The following is a 23,662-nucleotide window of genomic DNA, read 5'->3' on the forward strand; positions in this document are numbered from 1 at the left end:
CAAAAACCTATGTACATGCATAATTTCATTGATTGTACATTTACGTATGTATGTAAAAATATCATCGATGTACTTCTGTTTGTATTTAAATATGTATGTGGGTTCGTTCATTCATATATCTTATGTATGTATGTATGTGTCTATGCACAGACAAAACAGAAAGATCTAGGAAGCTCATTTTAATGTGCACCATAGTTTCCGTTCGGGCATAAGAGTGTAAGTACTTAAACGGATCTGAGCGAAATTTCTACTCTAATTGGTGAATAATAATTATAATTATTAATAAATAATTTAAGAAATGGTCTTCCTCTTGTGGAAAAGTGTTATAGTTTCTTGATTCTTGTCAAACGCAGCCCATCGGGTGAAAAATTGGGATCGAGGTCGATTATGCCAAATGTTGTGTTTCATCACAATGGTTCCTAATTAATTTTTATGACAACAATGACACGGGCAAAACCGGACCAGCTAGTTATATATAACGAATATGTACACTTGTACATTTGTACTATATTACATGACTATTTTTAAAAACAAACTGCACTTGTGTTGCCATATTATACCCTTTTGTATAAAGGGCAATGTAGGGTATAATAATGTTGTGTATACGTTCGAGAACTTTAAGGTATCGAAATCGAAGTCCTGGTTTATGTTAAGCTTTGATTGTCGGTAACTCTTTTAATTCTGATAAGCTTTATTGTACAATTATACACATACGTACATACATACGTGTGACTCAGACAGGACAACTGCTATAAATAAAAGCTACTATCGTGGGGAACAACAATAATTTTAATACTTTTAATTCTCATTGAGTCATTCTAAAATGTCATAAAACTATAAGCACAAGTTACATTGTTATATTGTAATTTCTTAACTTACATATATTAAATATGATTTATGTACGCATTCAAAATAATTAACCTAAAATATTTTTCTTGTTTAAATCACTTGAAATTTATAATATGTGACAGTTCTATTTTTAGGGTCAGCACAGTAAATTTGCACAACTTTATTATACCCATTTGCTTTAAACGCGAGGTGTAAAAACATGCACTTATTTGTATGCACATACATATGTTACATACACATGCTATGTAGATACATACGTACCATACACTTCCGAGCACATAAATAGGACAAAAATGGTACATTGAGTACAAAAAACTAGTTTTGGTTTTTAGTACAAATTTATTTTAATATTTGAATAGAAATTTTACTTAATTTTCATTTGTCAAAATAATTAGATATGAGATATTAAGAATGAGATATTAAACTTACACTTATGACTAAACCTTAAATCTATTCAAGAGTAATATGCTGTGCATACTTTTGTATTTATGAGTGAGTACTCATACATAAATATATATATACATACATATGCATGTACAAAGTACATTTGTATATCAGTGACACGTCCTTCAATACGGAACAGCGTGACAAATGGTGCTATAATGAGTTCTGCAAGGTGTACAGAATTAAAATAAAATCAAGAAAAAGCAGTCGACTCATGGATACCCTAAGAAGGAGTCACAATTTTCCACACAAAAGGAAAAGTTAATTGTAGTGATGTAAAAATACATCGAAAGATCGACGACTATATTTTTAGTCGATTTTACGTTTCGATAAAATAATCGATTCAAAGTTTAAATTTACATAACTAGTTAACAACAAAATGCGGGTATAATACGTTTTATTTCATCAGTTGGATAGGATAGTGGAGAATATGTCCAAGATATTCTTGCGAAAGATAGAAGCAGTCATACAGACTGACAGGCAGCCAAATGACAGACAGATATGATCGACTCACGGTGTACTTATTTATATACACATGGTATATTGATGTGTGCAAACACACATACATGCGTATATACACATATAATTTTGTGAGGTTAGAAATGTCACCTTCCTTGTTTTACCTTCAATTGAAAGACTTGAATATACCCTTTCCTAAGTATTTAAATTATTATTTTTTATTACATAAATATACATGCCAATAAATATATATCGATCATTTACTTTAAAACTGTCTTAACTCAAAAAACATGATTTTGCATAAAGCTGAAGTCTTCCGATTTCCACATGAAGAGTAGATAAAATATAAATATCACATTTTTAAAAAATTAAGAGCAGGATGAAGAATGTGTATTCAGGTAGACAGTTGAAAAGTTAGTTCCCATGATTTAAATGTTCCTGCTCAAGACGGATTAATCCTAGATCAAAAGCTCAATAAATGTAGTATATATGAAAGTGTATGTGCAATTCTACATATGTATATTTGTACATTCTTCTGTATGTGTGCATATGAATTATTTATGTGTAGATATACAAACGGCATGTATGTATATACATCAAATAATATTCAAACGTGTTTTTTTTTTGTATGTACATATACAGACGCAAGTATGTGAGTGTGTGTGTGTATACACTAACACAACCGCAAAAGATCGGATAGGTGGTAAGTGCTTAAAAGTTTGTGCGTGCTAAAAGTATTTTCCCGGGCCAAAATAGAGAGTGTATCTAGTTTTGGGAATTTTGCCAAAATATATGAATTTTGTAATTCAAATAGACACTCTCATCAAGCAGCGTTCTCCTTGCGTTCAGTTGCCGTTGATCGTTATAATAGCGCGATCTTTGTGTTAGCTCTTGGTCGCTTGACTAAACAAAATTATTATATAATAACGGATTTTGAATTTTGTTAAGAATTAAAATTGTAAGTTTTGTTGAATTATTGCAACAATTCCAATAAACTATGATCATAATTAGTGAACAACAAATCTCTGCAACTATACCAATTACATATCCATCCATGTGTGCATAAAAATATAAAAAAAGGAAACTTTTTGAAATTGCAAAAGGAACAAAAAACCCGCGGACTTAAGAAATTGTACATACATCTGAAGAAATTTACACACAAATATACAGATTTGTTCTTGTTTTTGTACATAAAGTTGGTGCTTGAAAGTGTATTTTTTAAAAAATCCAAAAGTTATTAAACTAAAAATGTATTGAAATTTTATTTAAAATTCAATACAATTCTATGTTTCACACCTCATAATACAAATGTATGTGCATATGCAAATATAAGTACATTCATACCATACATACATACGTAAATAAAAAAGAAAACACCTTTCCAACTTGCTGAAATATTGAATAATTTTCCACGTATCCTGTAAATACTATATCATGGAATGCTCTTACATTTATTGGCTCATACATATTTACACGCACGTGTGTAGATGTGTTTCCTATAACTGAATAACGTTTTTATAAAATTAAACCTTCTGTTTATCCTCTCTTGTTTTTCACTTCTATATATAAATAGATAGAAACAAAGATACAAAAATTAACAATGTCATGCACATGTATAGGAAGATAAGTATGTATATGTGAGTGAACAAAATGATTATGTAATCGAAATCATGGCAAAATATTTGAAATGAAAAACATTCTACAGCAGGTGTTACCTTTAAAACATTTCCATACTTTAATATGTATACATATATACTTACTTATGTACACACATTTTGTGTAGATACATGTGCTTGTATGTATATTGTGATTATAATCACATAAGTATGTGTGTGCATACGCCGATTTATGTATGCATGTGTAAGTGTAGTATGTACATACATATATACATATTTATACATGCAAAAGACTCCTAGCAGCTAAAGTTCTATTTTTAGCTATTATCTTGTAGACTCGAAAAGATTTTCCCCAAAAATACATACACATGTATGTATGGCCGTATATAATCTCTATATGTACATATATATATATATATATATTGGTTAGAACTACCTGCACACAAGAATACATATATTATGTACATACATACATATATATATGTTTGTCAGTATATTTATACACATACTCAGAATATTTCATGAACATCAACAGAAACACAAATACAAATACACACATATATATATTTATATATATATATATATTTTTTTTTTTTGCATTCTGAAATACACGTATTATATAAATGAATATACCATTTGAATACCCTTTCAAATGCTATTTAAAATGTATTACAAATGTGTAACTCATTAACAAAGCTTTATACGTAAATACATACATATTTCTGACCCCAAAATCTCAATACATAATTTCTTTTCTTATATTTGATATACATATGTATGTATAAAATTGTCATAGGAACGATCGTTAAAAAAACGAATTTTATGAAATTTGTGTTACCAGATAACTGGCAGCTCGATCGGTGGGCAAAAATAGATGACAATACTAAAAAGCCACATATTTCAGCACAGCGCAGTTGGCCAGGTTCCGTGTTAAAATACATACATATACAAATATATACAGCGGTCACTCAAAAATGATAACTAAAATTTTAATGCGCCAAAGAATTTATTTTATGCTTGCGCTCAGAGTGTATTGTTCATTTTGTCTTTTTTTTTATAATTTACGTAATTTCTTTTAATAATAGAGCAAATACAATTTGAAGAATTTTCTCAGGTACGAGTATTATGAAGATAAATTGGTTGTGAGCAAAATTTAAACATTTTTATTTATAGTTACAAATATGAGGGCTCTAGCCATGACCATATGTCTAATTGTCTGTCTGACCGTCCGTCATGCGCAGCTGCACCTTACAAAGAAGATACAACAGTTCTATCTACAAATATTTATTTAGGTTTATGTAAATACATTTTGCGCGTTCACATAATATAATATAATAATTTATTGAAAATTAGATCAGGAAGCTAAACCTGACTTAAGTAAGAAGTGAGTCAACAACTAATTTTCAATCGACTTAAGCTGTCGTGTAAACTTGGTAATGATACATACTTCTGCAACACATTGCAACATGCAGTTATGCGCAATCATTTTGAAACAATTACCATTTCGATTTGTTTCTGTTTAAATGGGACTGTTATTATCGATATATACATATCGATACCAATACATTTCATATTCAATTTATAGGGAATACTTAAATACTACAAAATTATTTTATTTCTAATATAGATGCTTTTTACAAGTGCCAACTTTTAATTCAATGATAATTCTTGTACTGCATTTACCGGCTATCGATATTTCGATAATTGATAAGAGCTAAAATCAGCCCTAGCATCGATATTGTCATGTCATAGTCGAAAATACGCCGGAGAAACTTATTAATAAGCGGCTTTTAACTGTTTTTTTTTTATCAGAGTACACATATGTATTTAGAACAAAAAAAAGCGCCATGGACGTATAATATATAAATATTGGTCGCAGTAAAAATTAAGTACTTAACAAATATAGTTCTTCGCTTTTGAATGATTGCTAAAAGTTGTACTCATTGCGTCCGAGTGTTGTTCGCAAATAATATATAGTTGAACAAAAGTGACACGTGTGTGAATCTCATAAGTCAACGTTGCGAAAATTAATCAAACTTATTGGTAATGAAAGAAATTCATATTATAATATTATTATATGCATAGCTATGTGTGTGTTTGTTTTCTTAACATTTATTGCGATTCAACAGTCGTACGATGTATGTTTGTATGTACATATGTATGTATGCATGCACAGACACACGTGTATCATTAGAATATCAATCTATACACACAAATTACTTTATATACTTAGTTGCACACAAATTTACATCAGTACTCCATGTAGTAGTAAAATACACGTAATTGTATATACATTCAGTATATATGTATATATAGTAGTATTTACGTAGTAGCCCTCATACGTGCTTCTTACTTTTCCAAGTCATCTGTATTGCTACAACTTTAATTTCTGATACTCATTACGATATTTAAACGCAATAGAAATATATATTTATAGAGACCCACATATATGTATATTCATATACATAAGCGTACAAGTACATGCCAAATACATGCATTCATATGTATACACATATTTTTTGTGCTGCTCGAGCACTTGTGAGATACGAGGTAACAAAGTAGATATTTTTATTACCTGTAATCACCGAATTACGCAGAAAGACTTGTGCAATTAGAAGTAACAGGTAGCAAAATTCATTGCATCTCCCATCTATCTGTGCCAATTAACGCGTTTATGCTTAAGGAGTATGAGCAGTAGACTTAGCCATATCCGACTGTCACCAAAATACAAGTTATAATTCAACTTGGATATCTATTTGTTTCATAATATACATTCGATGATCTTGCAAATAACATTTTTAAATTATCAATTGTACCATAACATAGTGTAATCAGTTCGTATTATCTTCCAGACTATAGTCTGATTGACGCACAAGTCCTAAGAATAAAAATTTTTTTTAATTTTGACAGAATATGCGTTATATTTTTTATTTTATAGATAAAATCATTGCACAAAATTAGTTAAATTCTTGCGGATTCTATAGTTCAGAACTATTTAAGAGAAATATTTATAAATTTGACATTAGTTTCTATATATTTTACGTCACAATATCTTTCGGTTAGTTGTCTCCGATCTTAAGTAGACATTGATATTATGGGCCTTAGGCTATAATTTCCAAACTACATCACGTCCGTCGTTTGCATTTGTCCCAAAACGGGAGTAAATTTTGCATATAGATTTTGTCTGTGAAAATATATATTTTTTACCTCTAAATTCTTATTTAATGTTTGTGATAAAATTTATTAAATTGACTTTTGATTTTATTGTCATTAAAGTAATAGTAATTTTCATAATTATAATTTTGATGTTTTCTTTTTAATTTAGGGTACTGTACGCAGAGGATAACAATTCAAAATGGAAGACGGCCACGCAAAAACCGTCGAACAAACTCTGAACTTCTTTGGCACAGACGGAGAACGCGGTCTATCCGCTGATCAGGTCAAGGCGAACCAGAAAAAATATGGACCTAATGGTAAGTATTTGTTTGCAAGGCTAAATGCGATAGGATTATTAAACTAATACGATTTTTTTTCTTCTATTTTTCTTGCAGAATTGCCGACTGAGGAAGGTGCGTAAATCTTTTCCAATTTGCCGCATTTGATACCCATAATATCGTTATAAAATCTAATAAAAACTCTTTTAATTTATAGGAAAGAGTATTTGGCAACTAGTTTTAGAGCAGTTCGACGATCTTCTGGTGAAGATTTTGCTATTGGCAGCCATCATTTCATTTGTAAGTCATTTCTCTTTTATTATTTTATTTATATTATTATACATCGAGGCCTATTTGCATAAAAGACGTAAGCGAAAAAAAGCAAATTTTACAGGAGAGTTTTTTTTTTTATTTATTGTGTGTCGTGTTTCGTATGTCGTGTGTCGATTACGTTATAATTGACGGGCCAATATTTTTGAACACAATTACATAAAAAAAAAACAACTTTGAAAAAAGTCGTTTGCGTTATTTATGCAAATAGGGCTCGATATGTTCTTGATCAGTACGACGGATCGAATCGATATAGTCAAGTCCGTATGTTTCTATGCAAACTGAACGCTTAGATTTGTTAATACTTGGTTCAGATACGTCTACTTGCTGCTGGCAGTATATATATCGGGAGTGGCCGGATCGGATCACTATATTATATAGCTTTCATAATAACGATCGGATGAAAATCAACCTTTATATTGAAATCTCGTTTGTTTCTTAAGATATTTCAACCAGTCTCGAAAAATATAAAGTTGATGTCGTCTTATATATACTGACCAATTTTGGCTACTTCGGAGTTCTATATCATATAGTTGCTCTGTAAGGGTATTAAATCGTCGGCATGTCGAAGATAACCTTTATATCTATTCATATTTATTAATTTACGATTGTAACTCTTTTTTGTTGTTGTAGGTATTAGCGCTTTTTGAAGAACATGAAGAGACGTTCACTGCATTTGTAGAACCTTTAGTCATTTTACTTATTCTAATTGCAAATGCTGTCGTTGGTGTTTGGCAAGAAAGAAATGCCGAGTCAGCAATTGAAGCACTCAAAGAATACGAGCCCGAGATGGGTAAAGTAGTTCGGCAAGATAAGTCTGGTATTCAGAAAGTGAGAGCGAAAGAAATTGTTCCTGGAGATTTGGTTGAGGTGTCTGTCGGTGACAAGATCCCAGCTGATATTCGTATTACTCACATCTATTCCACAACATTGAGAATTGATCAGTCCATCCTGACCGGTGAGTCAGTATCAGTTATTAAGCACACAGACGCTATCCCAGATCCTCGTGCTGTTAACCAGGACAAGAAGAATATCCTATTCTCTGGCACAAATGTTGCTGCCGGCAAAGCACGTGGCGTTGTTATTGGAACTGGTCTCATGACTGCCATCGGTAAGATCCGTATTGAGATGTCCGAAACGGAGGAGATCAAGACACCATTGCAACAGAAATTGGATGAATTCGGCGAGCAGCTGTCTAAGGTTATCTCCATCATTTGCGTTGCTGTCTGGGCCATCAACATTGGACACTTTAACGATCCCGCCCACGGTGGATCATGGATCAAGGGAGCCATCTACTATTTCAAGATTGCTGTCGCCTTGGCTGTCGCTGCCATTCCCGAGGGTCTACCCGCTGTTATTACCACTTGCTTGGCTCTGGGCACACGTCGCATGGCCAAGAAGAATGCCATTGTTCGCTCCCTGCCATCTGTTGAGACTCTGGGCTGCACTTCGGTCATCTGCTCTGATAAAACTGGCACACTCACTACCAACCAAATGTCCGTCTCCCGCTTGTTTGTCTTCGATAAGGTAGAGGGCAATGACAGCAGCTTTTTGGAATTCGAATGTACCGGATCGACCTACGAACCAATTGGTGAGCTCTTCCTTGGCGGCCAGCGTGCAAAGGCCAGCGATTACGACACTCTGCAGGAATTGGCCACCATCTGCATCATGTGCAATGACTCGGCCATTGATTACAACGAATTCAAGCAGGCTTTCGAGAAGGTCGGTGAAGCAACTGAAACCGCATTGATTGTGCTGTCCGAGAAATTGAATGCTTTCAACGTTAACAAGTCCGGTTTGGATCGCAGATCAGCTGCCATTGCTTGCCGTGGCGAGATTGAGACCAAATGGAAGAAGGAATTCACTCTGGAGTTCTCACGCGATCGTAAATCCATGTCCTCCTACTGCACACCATTGAAGGCCTCTCGCCTGGGCACTGGTCCCAAACTGTTTGTCAAGGGTGCTCCCGAAGGTGTGCTGGAACGTTGCACACACGCTCGCGTCGGCACATCCAAGGTTCCTCTGACATCGGCACTGAAGAGCAAGATTCTTGCTCTAACTGGCCAATATGGTACTGGACGCGATACTCTACGTTGTTTGGCCCTTGCCGTTGCCGACAGTCCAATGCGTCCCGATGAGATGGATCTGGGAGACTCGACCAAGTTCTATCAATATGAAGTGAATCTGACCTTTGTCGGTGTCGTTGGCATGTTGGATCCTCCACGTAAAGAAGTATTCGATTCGATTGTTCGTTGCCGTGCCGCTGGTATTCGTGTCATTGTTATCACTGGTGACAACAAGGCCACCGCTGAAGCAATCTGCCGTCGCATTGGCGTCTTTACCGAAGACGAAGACACCACTGGCAAATCGTATTCTGGACGTGAATTTGATGATCTGTCGCCTGCTGAACAAAAGTCTGCCGTTGCCCGTTCTCGTCTCTTCTCCCGCGTGGAGCCACAGCACAAATCGAAGATTGTTGAGTTCCTGCAGGGCATGAATGAAATCTCCGCCATGACAGGTGATGGTGTCAATGACGCTCCCGCTTTGAAGAAGGCTGAAATTGGTATTGCCATGGGCTCTGGTACCGCTGTCGCCAAATCTGCCGCTGAAATGGTCTTGGCTGATGATAACTTCTCATCTATTGTATCCGCTGTTGAAGAAGGTCGCGCTATTTATAACAACATGAAGCAGTTTATCCGTTATCTGATTTCATCCAACATTGGTGAAGTTGTTTCCATCTTCCTAACGGCTGCTCTTGGTTTGCCTGAAGCTTTGATTCCAGTTCAGCTCTTGTGGGTTAACTTGGTACGTATTTACATACTCATTGCTTATTTGATTAATTTATTCATTATTAAAACTGTTTTATTATACTTAAATCTAGGTTACTGATGGTCTCCCAGCCACTGCTCTTGGCTTCAATCCACCCGATTTGGATATCATGGAAAAACCACCCAGGAAGGCCGACGAAGGTTTAATCTCTGGATGGCTGTTCTTCCGGTTAGAAATGAGACCAAACATTTGTATGCCCTTGCAGAGGGTATTAAAGTTTTGTGAAGCGCTCTGCAAGTGTATCAAATATTTTATTCTATTTCATATACAATGTGTAACGATTTGTTTTTTTTTGCTTAGTTACATGGCCATTGGTTTCTACGTCGGTGCAGCAACTGTTGGTGCCGCCACTTGGTGGTTCTTGTTCTCGTCTGAGGGTCCAAGCCTAACATACTGGCAACTCACTCATCATCTGTCCTGCTTGGGCGGTGGCGAGGAATTCAAAGGTGTCGATTGCAAGATCTTCAGCGATCCTCATGCAATGACCATGGCCTTGTCTGTGCTCGTCACAATTGAAATGTTGAATGCCATGAACAGGTGAGGCTCTTATCGTTTATTCGCATTAACAACAAACTAATTGACTGATTGTACAATCATTTGTTTTCTTTTGTTTTCAGCTTATCCGAGAATCAATCTTTGATTTCAATGCCTCCATGGTGCAACATGTGGTTGATTGGTTCAATGGCCCTTTCCTTCACTCTTCACTTTGTTATTCTTTATGTGGATGTACTTTCTGTAAGTATTAATCATTTGGTTACTCTTATTATTATTTTTAAAAATTATTTTTGTAAATTATCAACGATATTAAATATTATTTTCTATAATTTTGTGTAATCTCCTTTCAGAACGTCTTCCAAGTGACACCGTTGTCTGCTGAGGAATGGATAACTGTGATGAAATTCTCAATTCCTGTAGTTTTATTAGATGAAACATTGAAATTTGTTGCTAGAAAAATCGCAGATGGTGAGAGCATGATATATAAAATGCATGGGATTGTGTTAATGTGGGCTGTCTTCTTTGGCCTGCTGTACGCTATGATGCTTTAAGAATATAATAATTATAATCATTAAGCCCAACAACATCATTATTCTAATTACTAGCATAAAGTGTTACTAAATATAAAAAAAAAAGAATTACCTAAAAGTAACGACTTTAACCACCACAACAAACAACAACAAAAACAACATCAAGAACAACATAGATTTGATTCCGAATATTACTAAAACTCACAATATTTTGATAAGCGATCAAGTTACCCCTTAATTTAAAACCAACGCCGTGAACTGGTCAATAGATTATGAGCTAACGATTAATTTAATACGTTTACATACAATTTCTGTTCTGTTTGAATATCTTTCATGGTTTTTCTTTTTCCCTCCCCTCTTTTGTGTATATACAATGCAGTAGCTGAGAAACTTTCATCTTTTATATAAACATACGTGTAGAAGGTTTCAGAGAATGCTTAATATGTTTTTTTGCTGGAAATTTTATGATTATTTACAAAACTTTTATTTATTTTCATTACGAATTCCGTTATGCAGTGTCTCCAAAAGAGAGAAAAAAAAAACAGAAGTTCCAAACTTAGATTTTGTAGTATATTTAAACAACTAAACAAAACAAAAATACAAAAAAAAAAGAAGAAAGAAAAATTAAATAATTAATTGTAGTTATTGTACAATACTTCAAAATTACATTCTCTACGAACGATGAATACGTAAATCTATGTAAATATTTCTTCAATTAGGGGTCATACTTAATAAAACTAATAAATTTTCGATACATTAGATAAATCCTGAATTCCTATTTATATATATATATATATATACACGACACATATACTTACATATATAACAATATTTATTTATATATATATGTGTGTAATATTTTAGTTATTCGTAAAGTCATCAAACTTGGTAAAAATTTACGTGTATGGAATTGCGGATATATATTTTGTATTCAATTTACTTATGCGTTAAGTAGACTTATTACAGGCAGAGTTCGGTTATAAATTTGAACAGATAATTGGTTCATCCATTCCATAGATCATAAGAATTAAGCATGAATTGAAATACTAGAAAATTTCTTCTGACGCTCTTAAACAAAATTCAGGAAAAATTGGGAAGTGCGTGTATTCAATTGGATAAATCTTCATCTTTTAGTATAATCAATCGCAATTGTTTTCCCTCCTATTAAGACTAAGGCTCAACAGCCCAGATTCCGACTTAAGATCCGGTTTCTTCTCAAGGGCTCAAATTGGATCTAATAAGCTGCCTCTCAACCGATCTATTTTCTATTTTCCCAATGTCTGGTTAGAAAGTCGAAATGTTAAGTAAGCAACCTTTCATTTGTCCAAGACTGAAATCTTAGCAAAAGTTTGAAGATTTTGACAACATTTTTATAAAGGAGTAAAACATTAGCATTTGACTAATATTTAGAAAATTGGGAAGACTAAATCTGACTAATTTCAACTAGACAATGGAGTGTACGTAAATGAAAGCAAATGGGATCCTTAGATATTGTCGATGATATTTATTTCATTGATTTTTATTTACAGTCAATAGGAACCTATTACGTTTCAATTTAGTCGAAAATAAAACAAGAATGAAAGATAATAGCATATAAATTTTGGTCTTTCTGTGAAAATAAAAGAAAACAACAAAAAATAATTAAGCATCTAACCAATTTTAGAGATTTCACTTAAATTTACATTATATACATTGTTATAAAAATTATAGACGCTGTGAAATAAACAAAACAGAAAAATTACAAACAACATAATCATTACTACTAGTAATTATGTATATGCAAAACTAAAATGAGCGCCTACAAACCCATTGAATTGTGCAGTGGAGGCGTCCTGCTGATCCCATTATAAGTAGCTTTTTTGAATGAATGCCCGCAAAGCCACGCCCCCCGTTCACCGCAACGCCCACGCCTTCGCCATTTGCAATTGTTGACGAGCGTCATTGATTCATTGATACGAAATGAATCCTTTCAATATACCAATTCCAATATTCCACTGTTTTATATATAATTTATTGTTTTTTTATTATACAGTAAATCCCCGATTTGGTTAATTAGATGACACCTAATTAATTTAATATAAATTAAGTCCATCCCTGCTATAGAAAAAGTATGTGAAGTTGTTCAATTTTGAAATACTAGTGTGCCAAAAACAAACACAAAGTCTATGTGAATGCGAGAGATCTATTGCTGTACATTATGGTCGACTAAACAGTAAAACATATATTCACACCAAAAAGAACGTAAAACAAAAAAAATCAAAACGAATGAATTCATATTTCAAATTCAGCATGTAAGATATCTGAAACTTGATAACGAAATATAAATACTGAAACCCGAACTGCTGGTCTACTACTTTTTAAACACCCCTCGCCCCCGACACCCCCGATAAGCAGGCCGCTTCCCTCAGTTGTTGCCGATGTTCTCCCCTTTCAATTTTCCAGTTTCCAGTTTGCAAATGCATACGATTGCTTGAGCTGATTTTAATCGATTATTGGTAATTATTGACAAATATATTATCTATATATGTGTACAATGTAGTTCCTGAAGCCGTCACCAAAACATGGTAAATGGTAAAGATCTTGGCCATTATTCAAACCGATACAAACGTGAAGGAGATCCTTAAGGATGTCAGATTTGTATACCTTTATAAATCTTGTATTAATTGCTCAGACAGCCCTGTTACCTGAAAATTGCAATTTGTTATCCAACATGAATAAAATTATAATTATTTATTTGAATTAGAAAGTAATGGAAAACTATCTTAACTCACGGGTTAGTAAGAATAAATTATTTAAATAAACATTACAAAACTATTACATTTTGTTGTTTTTCTTTTAATACCAATTATGATATTTTACTTTACAGCTCTTAATAAAAATTAATTTTTGAGATAAATTGAAGTGTATATACTGTGTTTTTTAATAAATGCACATCATTTTGATCATTCTGACAGATAATCATATTCATAAGGCGAAAAGTATTGATTTCTTTTCTCAATGCCAAAGCTCCCGGGCCTTCTTTGCAAAAGCTCTGTAGCCTTCTCTGTGAAAGCTCTGGCCTGCGGGAAAGAAAATGGGCACCCTTATGCAACGAAACAGATCGTCGACCATGGAATAAAGCAACATGCCTATTTGGAATAAGTAATGTGACATTCTATAAATAGCTTAGAGCAAGCACACGAGATACCCATTAAATAGCGCTGAGATACCACATCACGTATTCGCACTAAAATACGTATATAAATACATACATACATACGTAGATATTCAAAGACAAACAGCACTTGCGTATGTATAGGTAAATATTTGTACATACAGTGAGTCAAGCAATTACTTTGACATAATAATCACATTTTATTCTGCAAACAAAAAATACTTTTCATTGCTTTTTATAGTTTTTATATGCTTATTGTTCTTGGCATAAGTTTAAAATAAGAAGCAAATATTTAAATCTGATCGTTATGATATAGAAGCTCACAATGTGGAGCATATCTAACTGGATCAATGCTAGAAAGTATACTATATATATTTGTCTTTTATAAAAATATGCTAATCAAGCTGTTAGATATCTCTTTTTATCCGGAATAAGTGGAATAAATGAAACAATTTAATTTATTTTTATGCCATTATGATTTTTAATCAATTTATATAAATTTTGTACATTATTTTCCTTACATAACTTTCGCAATATATTTACATATTATTCGAGAAGGAATATGAATCGCTTGTGCCTGCGGTTAGTTTAATAGCGTTTTCATTTCCAACGATGTTGCTTAAACTAAGAATGTCATATTTAGTGTAAAGAACTTTAACACTCATCAAATCCTTTAGGCCATCTCGTGGATTCTGGTTAGTTTCAAGCATTAAATTAATTAGCTCTGAATAAAAGTTGGGAAAGTTTGGTGGTTGGTAGAGTATCAAATGTCGGACTCCCTTGATGCGAGTACGCCTGAAGAAGTGTGCTCTCTCGGAGTATAGCAAGAACTGTGCACCACTGTGAAAGAATATATCCCTTGCTCGCGAGATTTTCTCTTTTTTTGTATATTCACTTATTTGAACATAATTGACCATTTCATTTTTAAAATGATTTCGCAAACGAACGTAGTCGAAATAGCTGGGAACGTAGAGCAGACAATGCGATTGACCAGATCGGCTGAATTGTGGCAAAATATGCCTAACGAAGTATTGAAAACGATCCTCGAACGCCGATTCTACGCTTGAGCAATCGATACGTTGGAAAACCTGTTCAACTTGTGTCAGTACATTGGATATATCGCCATATTCAATCTGATTGGTAATACGCACTCTTCCCTGATAATTGTGGCATTTATTGTTCATCAATCCACGAAATTCTGGCAACTCGTGGGATGAAAAAAATAGCGTTTGACGATAGAAACGAGACGTTCCGTTAAGGCAATATGATCGGACGCGTTGGCAATTGGTCTCTGGAAGCTTTTGAGGTTGTAAGTGCAGATGATCGAGTACATAGAGCAGATTCTCCCAGTTTTGAGCCATGAAGAGTTCGGCCTGGTCAATGATAAGTAATTCAATTGAATTAAGGAAGTCAAAGTCTTGCTCTTTATCATTAATAATCATGCGTAGTGCCAATGGGGAAGCAATTAAAATGTCTGATGAACTAATGTCTGAGTATAAAGACATCGTTTTCTTTGTAAAGCGAATACCAATTTTAAAGTTATCATCTGTATTCCCCTTGAACGTTTGCTCATAATCAATAGGTTTTGGATTTGTCTTTGGAAAATATATTGTGTTCCCGGAAAAATCCTTTAGGAACCGCTCATATCTCGCAATGGGTAAGCCCGATTTTTTATCTAAAAAAACAAAAATTAACAAAATGTAAGTAAGATTTAATAAAAAATACTATGGTATTAATGTATTTACCTTGGTGATGTGCAAATAACAAATTTCCCATAATTTGTACAGTTTTTAAAGCAGATTCCCGAAAGGGCAATATGATGAGAACCTTCATTCGCGTAAGTCCTTGATCTCTAAAGCTATCTGGAATCGATATTTCACTTGGAAGAAGCTTTGGATCTTTTACAAGTCCTGTAATCTTTTCGTTATTACGTAAAATCTGGGCTCTACTCTTTAGCATATGATTTACAGCGTGAAGACAGTATGCATAACGGATTTCCTCGGCATTTTCATGTGATCGCCTTGGAAAATATAGGTCTAGGTAATTATTTGCACAATGAAAGATTTCCATTTGAAGAGCGGATAATGGATAAGCAGCATTTGTACAAATTGGCATTTTTACCTCCAATACTTGAAGGTCAGCTGGCTTCAAGGCTTCTGGAGGTCGACTGTAGCTGGCGTCTGAACTAATTGATGATTTTAGAATCGGTATTTCAATTTTGAAATTACCGATTGCTGACCATTTAAATTTATATGTTTTTCTTTCGTCCGAAATTAAATCGGTAATATCATCTGTTGACAGGTCAAATTCGAACCGCTTTGTAAATGAATTGTGGGGCTTCAAATTATTAGTATATATCTCCTCCTGCTCCGTATCAGTGACGTTTAGATGTTCCGTTGATATGCAATTGTTCTCTTCATGAACGGAAGGAGCTGTGGTGGGACATATTTGTATACTAAATATTGAATTCAACAATAAGCTGGAGGGGCAGGCATACTAACCTGTGTTGGCACAACTAAATTGATCCACAAGCTGCTCGTAACACATATTTGTATCCTCTTTCAATGACGGTAACATATTTACAGACATATTTAATTCATCCTTCGTTATTGTACTGTGAAATTGACTCTCCGTCCTATACGATTTTTCCATTTGTCTGCTCCTCTGAATAAATTTATTATTTTTGGAAAACTTGTCGGTTCTCCGCACGGAGTTCGTGCTCTTGTTGGGTCGTGCACTTCGGTTCCTTTGTTTCCCCCTCATTTTTACTATTAATTACAAATAAAATTAAATGTGTTAAAAATTGTGCCTAAAGCGTGGACAACAGCTGGTGGTTGTTTATCGAGGATTTATCGATTTATCTACGGTGCAACCCTACATATATTTCAAAATGTCATTCGCTATAATTATCGATTAATGAAATGTCTATTTTCAACTTTTTGTTTCCATATTAATTTAATTGATTTAATTGATTTTTCTTTGATAATTGCATATTTTTCTAACCGTTTTTATTGCTGCTTCTTTATTGTAAAAGATGTTGAAAAATATATCGATGAATTGATGAAAGTGCATTAGAAAAACAAAAACGGCAGAAATCCCGAAGGGCGCTAAAAGACTAATGGTATTCCAATTTATTCATGCTAACTTATATTTTATTATTCAGCACCCGTAATCAAAGAGCACTGATAAATCGTTGAAAGTTCGTATAATAAGCAAGCTGTTTCCATTTAATTGAACGGGATTTGTCAAAGTCAGATCAAAATATTTTTGCTCAAAAGTAGTGGCCAATAAAAGTTACATGGAGTGCTTTGAATTGTTTTGTTGCAGGCATCTCGAAAACTAAGCAATTCCTTACCAAACTAGACCCGATTCGTTATTATTTCACGGTCACACCCTAATAACCTACAAATTTTGTTTATATCGGTCGATATTAAAAGAGGAGTATCATCAATAAGTGAATACTTATTATTCCAGCAGATTGATTATATCGATTAGACATTTTACAATCGATAGATTTACCCCATACGATACTTTAATTATTCTATTTAGAAGTTATTTTATACATTTATAAGTACTTAGCTTCTGTTACTGACAATTGATTTATGTAAACTAATTTTAATGAATGTATATTTTAGCTAGTTCTGGCCTTAGCGATATATTCATATTATAACGATAAGAACTATCGATCACGGGGCATCTCTAGGTTGATACATAAAATAAAAATACATAAAAGTGAGTTTTTTAGTTAATGAAAATAAGTTAAAAATCCGAATAATAATTTAATGTGAACCTTAAGGCAAATGACAATTTTCTTTATTGAATAACAGTTACATTAACTACATATAAATAATATCAAGCGCATTTGTAATTCTATGTATGTGTAGATTTTTCGCAGATATTGCTTTCATAGACGAATAGAGAGTTGATTTTGCTAAAATATATCTTTAATAATATTAAGAATGCAAACAACAGAAGGATAATTTTGTCAAAGCCAATTGAATACTTTATGTGCACACATAGATACACATGCAAATGTATGTGTGTATTTTGTTGTTCAGCTCGCGTAAAAAGATATGTGATACGAGTCTGACCTTTCAATCCTGAGAAAATTAAAAACCGTGAAACAATATCACATAAAATACATTTAAATAAAACGTTGCATGATGTACTTGTATTTGTACATATGAATAATATACATATGTGCTTTTGTATATAAATACATCGTTATAAATGTAGATACATGTGTGTATGCGACACACAGATGTGTGTATATATGTATATACTTACATATATATTTATGAAATGTATTTATGTATTCATGCATACAAATACACAGGTATCTATGTATGTATATTTTTGCATGACACTCAGTAGAAATATTTCGGGTACACGGGAATTTATTTATTGGATAAAAAAAATTAGAATCTTTTTATTTATCGTGGACGTCGATGTATGTATATGTAACAATATGATTTATTTACAAGTGTGTACATAAAAAAAATACTTTACACACAATTATACACATACGCATGTCCTATATATATAGATATATATACTATCTTTAAGCAAAAATAGTGTTGGTATCTATTGTACATATATATATACTTGTATGTATGTATATCTCTAACGTGTATATGCATATGAATATATGTACATAAGTATTGTCTGTGTATGCGCAAAACGTCCAGCCCACTCCTTCACCTGTTACACTGTAGTTTTCCAAGTATGCCTGTGCTTAGAACCGTTCAATTTAACCCACACATGCATACATACTGCATGTGTGTGTGTGTACGCGTATCTGTGTGCTTGTGGTTTTAAGGATAGAATACCTTCATTTGAATTGAATTAATAATGAATTATTTATTTTAATATTGCAAATTTTAGTTTGATATATTAAAATTTATTATTTAAGATAATGGATACGCATTCGTGCTTTATATTCCAAAAATGCGTGCAAATTAAGTTTTAGCTTTTGTGTGCTCTTAAGTGTTGAGACTAACAATGAAAAGATTTACGTATTTGCAGTACTTTTATTACTATTGTTATTTTCTTTATAGTTTTAGTTGCTATTTCTATCAGCTGACTCACATTTTGAGCGGCCAAAAAAGGTTAATTATTACATATATATCACAAGTATTCGAATGTTTATGTCGTATACCTAACCAAAATAGTATTAGATATATAAGATATGTCCACTGTTTAACTGTTCCAAGTATTAACCGCCTACTTTATACGGTTTCCAAGATATGACGTTATTCCTCAGCTTTTCTTTTATTTATTAACTGTGCATTTTATTTTTAACGACGCTTAAGTGATTTAATTAAATGATATTATTTATTTTTTGTATATTTTTAGATTAAACATTATCCCATCAGAGGAGTTTGTATAAAAACTTTTGTACTGGGATTGCACAAATCGAATAACGTATCAAATTGTGCACACAATTGAAAAGGCAGTTATACTGGAGCAGAACGGAGAAAGTACCAGGGGTGCAGAGTCCCCCGACGCGAACCAAGAGAATCGAACGACGTGCTGGTGGACTCCGTGGGCTGCTATGGGTTGTTTTGGTTCGCCAACTTCAAAACAGTCCGATGTCAGCTCGGAGGATTCGAAAAGTCAAAAGCGTCGCAGCGATGCCATATCAAGGCAGTTGCAGAAGGACAAACAGCTCTATAGGGCTACACACAGGCTACTCCTATTGGGTGCGGGTGAGTCTGGTAAATCAACTATAGTCAAACAGATGCGGATATTGCATGTCGATGGATTTTCTGAGCAAGAAAAGAAGCAGAAAATTGATGATATTAAAAAGAATATTCGGGACGCTATATTGGTAAGTAATTCACATCCAGACAATTCACAACTTAATTTATTCACAATAAATTTGTAAAATAACTTATTTTATTTAATTTGATTCAAATAAATTAAAGTCTGTCTTATTCGGTTGAATTCTTGATTGTTTTCAGACTATTACTGGAGCCATGAGCACACTTAATCCACCTGTAGCTTTAGAAAAAAAAGAGAATGAGCCTAGGGTGGAATATATTCAGGATTATGCCTCTAGTAAGTAAAATAATCAGCAAAATATATTCAGAACACAATTTTTGTGTACGTGCGTTATATGCTAATAAGGTTTTCAACTCTCTTGCAACGTTTTTCATTTATATCTTAGTTTATTATAAATTATTGTTATATAATAACTCATTACCTCAGTAACAAGTTGAAAGTGGAAAGTTGCGACTGTTATGTACGCATAATAAAGCCATCGAACCCAAAAATGGTATGGCACACCTCCATATATGGATCGGCTTCATTTATGATATTTGATAACTTCCTCGGCTACCTAAAAAAAAAGAATTACTTATATTTTTGTAATTATTAATGGATTGTTTCGAAACAATACAAAGAAATTTTTTTTATTTGCATTATAAATATTATTCAAAATTTATTTATTGCTGTGTCTTTCAGGTCCCGACTTTAACTATCCTCCTGAATTTTATGAACACACCGAAGAGTTATGGAAAGACAAAGGGGTCCTACAAACCTATGAAAGGTCAAATGAATATCAATTAATTGACTGTGCAAAATAGTAAGTAATTGCCAAGTTTACGTGAAGTGTATAAACCTTTTATTTTTTTTGCCACTTAGTTAGTAAAAGCTAGTGCCTTGTATTATATAGTTTAATTTTACTTTTCCTTTACTTAACATCATTTCTTTATTTAGGACTATGGAAAATTTGTGGATTTTCACTAAGGGGTAAATTGGTTGTCCACTCTACTTTCTATATACATAAATAGCAAGCTAGATGTATAAATTGAATGCCAGATTAGACATATGATTGAAGACGGGAATTTGTTATTAGACAAAGATTATATATTATTTGGGGAAGCAAATAGAGGGAGTTTCTACTCTTAGGAAAATCTGTAGATTCTATTCTATATAATATAAGTTTTTTCTTACTATAATTAACAAGTGTCATACTTTATATTTAAGCTTTCTGGATCGAGTAAGCACAATTAAGAATCCCAATTATACACCAAATGAACAAGATATTCTTCGGTGCCGTGTATTGACTTCTGGAATTTTTGAAACAAGATTTCAGGTGGACAAAGTTAATTTTCAGTGAGTAATACCACATTTAACTGAATATCTTTTGCAAATACTCAATATTCTTATTCCTATCTGTAGTATGTTTGATGTGGGAGGACAGCGCGACGAGCGCAGGAAATGGATTCAATGTTTCAATGATGTAACTGCTATAATATTTGTAACAGCATGCTCAAGTTATAATATGGTTTTGCGTGAGGACCCCACTCAAAATCGACTTCGAGAATCCTTGGACTTATTTAAAAGTATTTGGAATAACAGGTAAGCTCAGTAATATTATCAAATCATAACAGTATTTATAACAATTCTTTCTATCTACAAATTCTTCTTTAGATGGCTGCGCACAATTTCCATTATACTTTTTCTAAATAAGCAAGATTTGTTAGCAGAGAAAATAAAGGCTGGAAAAAGTAAATTGTCGGAATATTTCTCCGAGTTTAACAAATATCAAACGCCAAGTAAGTTAAACAAACATGATATTTAATAAAATATTTTAAATTTTAAGAAAGCAATCGAAAAGCTTATCGGTAATCGTTGCAATCGATCTGAGCCAGCTGGTATGTAAGTCCCTGGTGGTTCATTCAATCGTTATTGTTCAAAGTCAGGGTCAGAAAAAGCAGTGCAAATTCGTTGGAAGCAGTGCGTATTTGTGTAAGCGAAAAGACCCGAGCACAGGGTGTCTTTAAATAAGCAGTTTACAACATATCGCTCTAAATAATTATTTCTGTAATTTCATTACATACTAAAACTTTAAATATTAACATACAATTTAGGTGACGCAATAATGGAATCCAATGATGACCCAGAAGTAATAAGAGCAAAATATTTCATACGGGACGAGTTTCTGGTAAGTTAGACCCACTAATGAATTGGTAATAGTTGAATTGTTAATGGAATTGCATTTATTTATAACAGCGTATATCAACTGCAAGTGGAGATGGTAAACACTACTGTTATCCACATTTCACATGCGCCGTTGACACAGAAAACATAAAACGAGTTTTTAATGATTGTAGGGATATAATTCAGAGGATGCACCTTCGTCAATATGAATTGTTATAGGCTATCCCTATCGCCGTAATTCAAATAAATAAAGTAAAGAATATATTAATGAATTACTGTTTTAAATATAATTATCAAATGTAATTTGTATTTAAATAGTCCCTTGAAAAAAAAGCGCTGCATTTAGATCTGGTATGACCTTTCACAAAACTCAACATTAAAGAAGAATAAATAAACATGTTAATAACAATCATAGTTGTTTTTATTGACAGAGTTATAATATCATTTATAAAGCATATAAATATCTATCTGGTTTGTATTTATCATGAGGTTTCAGATACAATCATATTCTACAATTATTCCCTTGACACAAAGCGGCCTTGCTTTAATTCTAATCGTAACCGCGAGTATTTAGAACTATACAAGTGGATTGAGTATTCCAAAGCTGACGGAAGCCTTGTCAATTTCGTCAAAGTTTCTTTTCATTTTACTTCTCCAGGCATTCTTGTTATAAATATAATCCTTTCCCATCATTAACGGCCAAACTGAGTTATGGTCGTTAGATCTCTCCGGTGTTGAGTTAAGGAATCCATCCTTCATGTTGTTTTGTGGCTTGTAATCGGATCGCCTACATAGGAGACATTTCAGTAGCTGCTCCTTGGAAAGAAAAACCATTCTGCAATTATAAAATTATAAAAACAACATTAGTGGTAGATTTATCATTCACCTGTTTCAAAATATAAAACACCTTTTTTTAATAAGCACATATTTGACATACAATTTACGAATTATTCATAGAATCCAGCATTAAAAAATTTGATTCTAAATACTTTATAGCTACATACCTCAGCATTGATTGTCCATCTATTTTTTCCCAGCCGGCTTTTAGAAAGAAAACATTTATTAATGATTACTTAAATAAAAACAATAAATATATAAATTTTAAGTATGGCTAACATTTTTAAAATTCTACACCATTGCCGAAAGTTACACATAAACTAGAATAAAAAGAAAATGTCAAGATTTCTGGATACGCGGTGTGCCAACTCTTCAATTAATTATTATAGCAAATTAACATATCTTTTGGATACATAAAAGGTAAAAGTTAAGTATAATAAACCATCAAAAAATATACAAATAGGATGCAAAAGAAACACGTTGAGACTGCGAGAATTTTAAACTGTATCCTGAAACTGCTTTGGGGACGTCGATAACTTTGCCATCGTTGAAAGCGATAGCAGTTAAGTCTAGCTACTTAAATGGCTCTGCAATCGATGTATCGCCTGATGGTTTAATATATGTGTGGTGCTTTAACCGATGACATCATATACCAAATTTTGTGCATTTATTATTATGCAAACGGTGCGCTCCTTTTCCGTGATGCAATTAGCTACTTGATGTATCGATAGGCAATTC

At 33.0% G+C, this 23,662-nt stretch overlaps 4 protein-coding genes across 8 annotated transcripts; 2 read left to right on the plus strand and 2 right to left on the minus strand.

Annotated features, from left to right (window-relative positions):
- The first annotated feature begins 176 nt into the window (after window positions 1–176).
- On the plus strand, window positions 177–13,803 carry LOC117785037 (calcium-transporting ATPase sarcoplasmic/endoplasmic reticulum type). Of its 5 annotated transcripts, none has more exons than XM_034622921.1 (10): window positions 2,567–2,710; window positions 6,694–6,841; window positions 6,920–6,937; window positions 7,020–7,102; window positions 7,766–9,937; window positions 10,014–10,129; window positions 10,262–10,498; window positions 10,579–10,696; window positions 10,807–10,924; window positions 13,526–13,803. In XM_034622921.1, exons 2-10 carry the CDS (start codon window positions 6,724–6,726, stop codon window positions 13,552–13,554), a joined length of 3,009 nt encoding a protein of 1,002 aa, XP_034478812.1. In that variant the 5' UTR covers window positions 2,567–2,710; window positions 6,694–6,723; the 3' UTR covers window positions 13,555–13,803. The 5 variants fall into 5 exon arrangements, with proteins under 5 accessions (XP_034478811.1, XP_034478812.1, XP_034478813.1 ...); XM_034622922.1 differs by lacking the exon at window positions 13,526–13,803 and adding an exon at window positions 13,019–13,325; XM_034622920.1 differs by lacking the exons at window positions 2,567–2,710; window positions 13,526–13,803 and adding an exon at window positions 177–216 and having other exon boundaries at window positions 10,807–11,308.
- An 863-nt stretch (window positions 13,804–14,666) lies between these two features.
- LOC117785210 (digestive organ expansion factor homolog) lies at window positions 14,667–16,988 on the minus strand. The gene is made up of 3 exons (XM_034623124.1): window positions 16,642–16,988; window positions 15,886–16,572; window positions 14,667–15,815 (listed from the first exon to the last, which is right to left on the minus strand). Exons 1-3 carry the CDS (start codon window positions 16,901–16,903, stop codon window positions 14,680–14,682), a joined length of 2,085 nt encoding a protein of 694 aa, XP_034479015.1. The 5' UTR covers window positions 16,904–16,988; the 3' UTR covers window positions 14,667–14,679.
- Window positions 16,989–17,767: 779 nt separating this feature from the next.
- On the plus strand, window positions 17,768–22,496 carry LOC117783709 (guanine nucleotide-binding protein G(s) subunit alpha). Its single transcript, XM_034621239.1, has 9 exons — window positions 17,768–17,872; window positions 19,496–19,970; window positions 20,104–20,200; window positions 20,606–20,726; window positions 21,131–21,259; window positions 21,326–21,505; window positions 21,578–21,702; window positions 22,018–22,091; window positions 22,160–22,496. The coding sequence occupies exons 2-9, from the start codon at window positions 19,695–19,697 to the stop codon at window positions 22,304–22,306; spliced, it is 1,149 nt and encodes a 382-aa protein (XP_034477130.1). The 5' UTR covers window positions 17,768–17,872; window positions 19,496–19,694; the 3' UTR covers window positions 22,307–22,496.
- Window positions 22,479–23,224, minus strand: LOC117783710. The gene is made up of 2 exons (XM_034621240.1): window positions 23,092–23,224; window positions 22,479–22,922 (listed from the first exon to the last, which is right to left on the minus strand). Exons 1-2 carry the CDS (start codon window positions 23,097–23,099, stop codon window positions 22,664–22,666), a joined length of 267 nt encoding a protein of 88 aa, XP_034477131.1. The 5' UTR covers window positions 23,100–23,224; the 3' UTR covers window positions 22,479–22,663.
- Window positions 23,225–23,662: the final 438 nt, after the last annotated feature.

Source organism: Drosophila innubila (genome assembly GCF_004354385.1).
Source record: "Drosophila innubila isolate TH190305 chromosome 2R unlocalized genomic scaffold, UK_Dinn_1.0 1_C_2R, whole genome shotgun sequence".
In the NCBI taxonomy this organism is placed as follows: Eukaryota; Metazoa; Arthropoda; class Insecta; order Diptera; family Drosophilidae; genus Drosophila; species Drosophila innubila.

Coding starts and splice junctions, on each gene's coding strand:
- LOC117785037 (XM_034622920.1), top strand. CDS start 6,724: ATGGAAGACGGCCACGCAAAAACCGTCGAACAAACTCTGAACTTCTTT. Junction 7,103..7,765: donor TGGCAGCCATCATTTCATTT/GTAAGTCATTTC, acceptor TTGTTGTTGTAG/GTATTAGCGCTTTTTGAAGA. Junction 10,697..10,806: donor TTTATGTGGATGTACTTTCT/GTAAGTATTAAT, acceptor ATCTCCTTTCAG/AACGTCTTCCAAGTGACACC.
- LOC117783709 (XM_034621239.1), top strand. CDS start 19,695: ATGGGTTGTTTTGGTTCGCCAACTTCAAAACAGTCCGATGTCAGCTCG. Junction 21,260..21,325: donor GTGGACAAAGTTAATTTTCA/GTGAGTAATACC, acceptor TCCTATCTGTAG/TATGTTTGATGTGGGAGGAC. Junction 22,092..22,159: donor TCATACGGGACGAGTTTCTG/GTAAGTTAGACC, acceptor TATTTATAACAG/CGTATATCAACTGCAAGTGG.
- LOC117785210 (XM_034623124.1), bottom strand. CDS start 16,903: ATGAGGGGGAAACAAAGGAACCGAAGTGCACGACCCAACAAGAGCACG. Junction 16,573..16,641: donor ATTTAGTTGTGCCAACACAG/GTTAGTATGCCT, acceptor GTCCCACCACAG/CTCCTTCCGTTCATGAAGAG. Junction 15,816..15,885: donor GTTATTTGCACATCACCAAG/GTAAATACATTA, acceptor TTGTTTTTTTAG/ATAAAAAATCGGGCTTACCC.